The sequence below is a fragment of the Nyctereutes procyonoides genome, unplaced genomic scaffold (genome assembly GCF_905146905.1).
Source record: "Nyctereutes procyonoides isolate TBG_1078 unplaced genomic scaffold, NYPRO_anot_genome, whole genome shotgun sequence".
Lineage (NCBI taxonomy): Eukaryota > Metazoa > Chordata > Mammalia > Carnivora > Canidae > Nyctereutes > Nyctereutes procyonoides.
Window position 1 is genome coordinate 35,942,501 of NW_026575049.1, and position 7,319 is coordinate 35,949,819.

The window sequence follows — 7,319 nt, forward strand, 5'->3', positions numbered from 1 at the left end:
AGTGGTTTTGAGGGGATTACTCTAACAGTCAGTATGGTGGCTATTTTCCTAGAAGGAGAAGGGCTATTATTGAGATTAGGGCAAATGGAGAGGCTGCTCATGTGGCTGGCAAAGTCCTGGGTGTAGTTCACCCTGAGCTATGCATTTATTTTGTGTGGCTTTCTACATCTGTGTTTTAGTTTACGGTTTTTAAAAAAGGTTATAAAAATAATGTTTAAAAGCATTGAGCTTCTGTTAACTGCCATTCGTGATGTCTGACCATGGCCCTTTGTCTCTGCAGGTCTCAGCCCCACAGAGCTGCCATTTGACTGCCTTGAGAAGACGAGCCGAATGCTCAGCTCTACCTACAACTCGGAGAAAGCAGTAGTGAAAACTTGGCGCCACCTCGCCGAGAGCTTTGGACTGAAGAGGGATGAGATTGGGGGAATGACAGATGGCCTGCAGCTCTTTGACCGCATCAGCACAGCAGGCTACAGCATCCCAGAGCTGCTCACAAAACTGGTGCAGATAGAGCGACTAGATGCTGTGGAGTCCTTGTGTGCAGACATCCTGGAGTGGGCCGGGCTCGTGCCACCTGCCTCCCAGCCCCCTGCCACGTCCTGAGGAGGCCACCTGGAGGCCGTCCTCCTTGGGGGCACCAGGGATCTGACAAGGGCTCTGGAGCCTTGAGTGCTGCCAACAGACTGCCAAGAATCAAGGCTTTTTCTGCTGTCACCAGGCTTTGCCCTATGCTGTTCCTAGGAATGAGAGGAAATGGAGCCTGTCTTCCAGTATTCCAATCTAACCAGAGATAAAAGGTTCAAGCTGGAATACTCCCAGCTCCCCACCGGTACCTCACCAGGCAGGATGAATATTTATGCACTAACTCATTCAAGGGACATTGTTGGGTGCTCAGATGACCCGAATGACGTGGGATGGCAGAGGTGAAGAATCTGGTCCCTGTCTGTAAGGAGTTTACAACCTAGGGAGAGAGACAAGACGTGTTTACAAAGCACCTTGCTAGAAGACATCAAATTGTCTTGATGAGGGGCTGCTGAGGAAACATAGTAGAAGTTTGAGGGAGGAGATGGCTCCTCATGGGTGATGAAGGAGGGCAGCCTCATGAAGAAAGCAGCTGGAAAGCCTGGTGACACGACTACAAAGGGTAGATGTCCCACTCCATGTAGTGTGTCAGGTTCACAACTTGTCTATTAATATCTTAAGTGGCTACATTGGGATAAGTCTGCCTGTTCCTGAGGCCATCTGTATTCCTACCGCCCTTCTGGTCACAAGTGCAAGAGTCCACCCTGTGGCCTGCCTCCTGTCACTGATATATCAGGTGTGTGTCTGTCCAGTTAAGTAGACCTGTGTCCAGTCAGTGATCAGCTCACTTACTGCAGGGGGCCCGGGCCTGGCCCCAGTGGGTTGGGATTACACATGAGCTGCATTCCACTCTCATTCTTGGTTGGGTGTGACCCTTTGTGGGCAGCAATTCTCAAGAACACAATCCATTTAAATTATGTGTCAGCCTGTTTTTGCTTCAAACAGAAATGAGTGGTCAACTGTCTGTACAAAGAGAAATGGTGACTTCCTAAGATTCAGCCATTCATAATTGTAGATTTTCAGCATCTGAGACTTGTGGATGAGCCTCGTGGCATGAGGGCTTCTGAACCAGTCAAAGAAAGTAGGGCCTCACAGCGCAGGGAGGGCCTGGCTGCAGAATCCAGGGACCTGGCTCTAGTTGTACCAACTTGGGCCACTTTCTTCTCCCTCCCCAGCTTCAGTTCCTCTTCTGCAAAGGAAAGGTTAGTTTGTGATTCTGTAATCAGGGTAAGTAAAGTTCAGGTGGGCAACAGGAAAGTGAGCTGCAGGAAATGCCAGGCCTTCAAGGTGCGCATCGAAGTGAACACCCATTCATCAAGTAAAATGAGAGTAGAAGCAGAAAAACTGACAGTAAAGCAATAGACTGGCATTATTCTTGGCAAATTCTCTTACTACACCTGCAGTTGCCAAAAGTGTGGGAGCCAGGGTAGTGATCATACCAGGGGGTTAATCTAGAGTTCACTGCTGAGCTTCCTAATGACAGATCTGACAATGGGTTATTACTAAATTAAAACAGTCTCTGACTTACAAAACGATGTTTTTAAAATTACAAGTCGCATGACTGAGCAAATGCTTCAGGGTGGGGGTGGGGAATCAGTCATATGTTTAGAGCCAATAAGCAACTTCCCACCAATGAATGTAGAACATACTGTGATAGGATCATAATTAGGTCCTGAATATTTAATATCATCATTTGCTGTGTCTGTTTGCTGCTGTTTTTCAGAGCCTATTTGCTATAGCCTGAAAGCTAAATACTCCATAGCAAAACTTAATTATCCTTTTAATTCCTCTTTGAAATCCTGCGGTGCCCCTTTCTTCTGCTTTGTGAATGATGAGAGTCTCCCCCTGAATTAGGCAGCACATGTCACATGTGATGAGCATGCCAGTCCAGGGAGACAGCTTGTAGTTTGCCAAAAACAACATTTTCAGTGAAGGAGCAGGAGTGGCTGCTGCCAGGCCTGGAGCTTTGCCTCATTTCACACAGTTAAAACTCCAGGGCCGGAGGTCCAGCCAGCATCATACCATGTTTCAATGACTCCCAACCTGGCATTTTTAGGGAGCTAGTCCTTGTAGAGTTAAAAATTCCTTTGTCATTTACCCATTTGGAAACAAATCCAAGAACAATCTATTCTGAAGTAAGTTAGCCTACATTATAGAATTCAAATCAATGAGACCATAATGATTATCACTGACCAGAGAAGGGATTTCCACTCTGCCATTTTGTATGGAGACAGTCATTATTTTGCTATACTTAAAAACATTTAGGGAACACCCAAGGCTAGAGCTATGGGCCCTAGCCAGTGAAGTCTTAATTGTCAATAATTTTTGTCTAATTTTGTATATATAACTTATTATATTTTACAATTTCAATAAACTAATAAAAAGATCTACAGACTGCTACAATGTGACTTCTTTCAAGGGCTGGAGGGAGGTAGGAGTGGAGAAGATTACTCTGATTACTCTCTGTTCCTGGTTATTGCATGTGTATGATGAGACTGCAGGATTGTGACCAGCTTAAATGAATTGCCTGAATTTTTATGGCCTGAGCTATGCATTCAACAGAAGCAAACATTACAATAAGATTGTGTAAAAAAACACCCGGAGCATTGCTTTCCAAGTTGCCATCACTGTATCACTTAGCTATTGCTGTGTATAACAAAGTGTCCCAAAATTCAGTGGCTTAAAGTGACAATTTATTATCACAATTCAGAGGTCAGTAAGGATCTCAGCTGACGTAAGTTGGGCTTAGTTGGATATGGCTCAGCTGGGGCCTCTCCCTGTTGGGATACTCTAACTGGGGTTACTCTGTTCCATTGTCCCCTATCCTTGGCCTCAGATCATCATCTAGCCTGTCTCTATCATCTCAATGACAGATATGCAATAGTGGGCAGACACACAACGTTTCTTCAGGCCTACACTCAGAACTGGTACATCATCACTTCTAGCTCACTCTTTTGGCTAAAGTAAGTCATATGGCCAACCCAGAGTCAAGGGTAGGGAGACAGACCCCACCTTAACTCTATGAAGAACAAGGTCAAATCACAAAAGATAAAATACGAGGGCAGGCAATGCAAATGTCCACGGGTATGTTTGTTTCCTATGGCTACTCTAACAAATTACCACAAACCTTGTGGTTTAGAGCAACAAAATTTATGGTCTTACAGCTCTAGAGGTCAGCAGTCCTAAAGTCAAAATTTTAACAGTTGTGTTCCTTATGGAGACTATAGAAGAAAATCTGTTTTCTTGCCTGTTCTAACTTCTAGAGCCTGTCCGTGTTCATTGGCTCATTGTTCCCTTTCATCTTCTAGGCCAGCAGTCCTGTCTCTTCAGCTTCCATTGTCACATGTCTTTCCCTAACACCCTCTCGCTTCCCTTTCTGTACTCTTGTGATCACATGGGCCCCATCCAGATAATCCAGGATCATCTCCTCCCTCAAGATCCTTAATCACCTCTGCAAAGTCCTTTTGCCATATGAGGTCACATATTCACAAGTTTAGGGTAAATATTTTTGAGAGGCCATTGGTTTGTCAACCACAGTAAGTATGGAAGTGACTGTGGACTACCACAATGTAACATCCTCAGAGGGTGTTCTGCCAAAGCATAGTTTCCAGCTGGGGCTATTTTGTGTGAATCAATGTAAACTAAGGAGTGGCTGCCTTCCTGCTGGGGACTGTGAGGAAAGGGTGGATGGGCTGGGCTGCAGGTGCTCAGCAGCAAGGACTTCGGTGGACCACCTGCCTCGCAACCCTGACTGGGGTGCACAAGCTCTGCTCCCCTCCACCTCCAGCCTCAGTGGTGCAGGGGGGTGTGGCAGTCTCACGAGCTCCCAGTTTGGATTAGAGGATAACTATTCGGGCTTTGCTCTTTTCTTCCCTGAACATTTCTAGTAAATCATTCGCTTTGGCAACAATGATGGCTTTTAGAAGTTTTGTGTGGAATCAATGCTGAAGCTATATTTTGCCATTACACGCAATGCATTTGGGGCCCTTCAAAGACACCTTGCATTTTGCAGCAAAAAGCTAAAATCCTGGGGCACCTGGGTGGCTCATTCAGTTAAGTGTCTGCCTTTGGCTCAGGTCATGACCCCAGGGTCCTGAGATTGAGTCCTGCATCGGGCCCCCTGTTCAGCCGGGAGACTGCTTCTCCCTCTCTCTCTGCCAATCCCCCTGCTTTTGCATGCTCTCTCTTTCCCTCTCTCTAATAAATACATAAAATCTTTTAAAACAAAACCTAAAATCCTGGTACTACTTGCCATGTGTTGGAATGCTTTATGGACCAGGAAAATCTGGAAACAGCCAAATATTGTTTGCATTAAAAAGGTATTTTTTTCTATAAAGAACTTATCAAACCCAACACCCCCCTCCAAAGAATCTAGTCAAGAAATGGGCAGAAGACATAGACATTTCTCTAAAGAAGATCTACATATGGCTAACAGACACATGAAAAAATGCTCCGCATACTGGCAATCAGGGAACTACGAATCAAAACCACAATGAGATACCACCTCACACCAGTGAGAATGGTGAAGACTGACAGGAAACAACAAATGTTAGAGAGGATGTGGAGAAGGGGGAACCCTCTTGCACTGTTGGTGAGAATGTGAACTGGTACAGCACTCTGGAAAACAGTGCAGAGGTTCCTCAAAGAGTTAAAAATAGAGCTACCCTATGACTCAGCAATTGCACTGCTGGGGATTTACCCAAAAGATACAGATGCAGTGAAATGCCGGGACAGCCGCACCCCAATGTTCACAGCAGCTATGTCCACAATAGCCAAATTGTGGGAGGAGCCTCGATGTCCATTGACAGATTAATGGATAAAGAAGATGTGGTCTGTATATAAAATGGAATATTAGCCATCAAGAAGGACAAATACCCACCATTTGTTTTGACGTGGATGGAACTGGAGGGTATTATGCTGAGTGAAATAAACCAATTAGAGAAATACAATTATCATAGGGTCTCACTTATATGGGGAATATAAGAAATAGTGAAAGGGACTGTAAGGGAAGGAGAAAAACTGAGTGGGGAAAAATTAGAGAGGCAGATAAATCAGGAGGGACTCCTAACTCTGGGAAACAAACAAAGGGTTGCAGAAGGTGGGGGATGGGGGGATGGGGTGACTGGGTGATAAGCACTAAGGGATGGGATGAGCACTGGGTGTTATATGTTGACCTGAATTTAAATAAAATAAAATAGACATTTTTGAGGGCTGGAGAATTCCTGCTCAGCTACACATTCTGGCGCCAAGAGACCTCATAAGAAATTCAAGTTTTGAAGATATTTCATTTTTTAAAAACTTGCAGAGAGATAACTAGAGGGTGAAAATGAAGAGAAGGTTTAAAACCATTTTTCTGAGAGTCACCCTGAGCCTGGCTTTTTACTCAAAGTTACATAATGATTCCAATGAAATAGACATTCATGTTCTGTTCTTCCTTGTTTTCTTAATGCTGATCAGCATTACTTACACGGGGTAATGACTTCACTGAGGGAAAATGTTCCAGTTCACTCAAAATCACCTGCATGGGACTCTCTAAAGGCAATTTCAAGTCCTTTCTATGCTTCAGTTGTCTCATCCGTATGCAAGGATTACAGTATTATGTTGTTTTTAGAATTGTGAGAATCACATAATGAAGTACGCCGTCTGGCACATAATAAGGTTCAATAAGTGTTAGCTATCATTACATTATTGAAGGGTACAGAAACTAATAAACTCACTGCAAAGAACTTTCCAAATAGAATTCAGATAGGGAAGATGATCATGATTATAAAATGATTATTACAAGGAAAAATATCAGTGCAGGAGAGAAGAGGCAGTCAGTCTAACCAGAGAAAATGCTGGCACACGATAGCTGCTGTCTGTGGTGGTGACCTGAAGGGATCCCCAAGGGCACAAACCAGTGGCCTTTCACCTGGAGATGTGTCTTCAGGCCCTGGAGCCACTCTGCCTGGCCTAATAGCACCTGACAGGAAGAGGGGTAGAAGGAGCCTCTTCTAATTCAGATGGTGGATTTTTTTTAAATTTCCCTTCAAATTATTTAAACTAAAAAAACAAACAACAACAACAACAACACAACAAAAAAACAGTTCATTCACCCATTCCTCCCACTCACTCTCAACTCTTGGAACCATCAGTCTATTCTCTGTGTCTATGAGCTTGTTGGGTTGGGGCTTTTTTAGATTCCACATAAAAAGTGAGATCATACAGAACACTTGTACGGTGGTTTGGCTGTTCAGGGTCTTTTGTGGTTTCCTACGCAGTTTGTGCTTTTTGTTATATTTCTCTGAAAAATACCATGGTAATACTGATAGAGATTGCATTGAATCTGTAGATCGTTTTAGATAGTATGGACATTTTAACAATATTAATTCTTCTAATCTGTGAGCACAGAATATCTTTACATTTATTTGTGTCTTCTTCAATTCCTTTCATTAATGTCATATTTTCTAATATACAAATCTTACACCTCCTTTGTTAAATTTATTCCTAGGTATTCAACGTATATGAAATATATGAAAAACCCACAGCTAGTATCATCTTCATGGAGAAAAACTGAGAGCTTTTACCCTAGGGTCAGGAACAAGACAGGGATGTCCACTCTCACCACTGTTATTTTACATACTACTGGAAGTCCTAGCCTCAGCAATCAGACTACAAAAAGAAATAAAAGCATCCAAATCAACAAGGAAGGAGTCAAACTTTCACTATTTGCAGATGAGATGATACTCCAGATAGAA

General features: G+C 43.5%; 1 protein-coding gene across 4 annotated transcripts in view; it reads left to right on the top strand.

Annotated features, from left to right (window-relative positions):
• The window catches only part of EDAR (ectodysplasin A receptor), a 97,170-nt gene extending 94,265 nt beyond the window's left edge, over nt 1-2,905 (top strand). For all 4 annotated transcript variants that reach the window (XM_055329487.1, XM_055329488.1, XM_055329486.1 and 1 more), the window contains one exon: nt 281-2,905. In XM_055329487.1, coding sequence (XP_055185462.1) covers nt 281-603 — 323 coding nt within the window. In that variant the 3' untranslated portion in view covers nt 604-2,905. The remainder of the gene's footprint in view (nt 1-280) is intronic.
• Nucleotides 2,906-7,319: the final 4,414 nt, after the last annotated feature.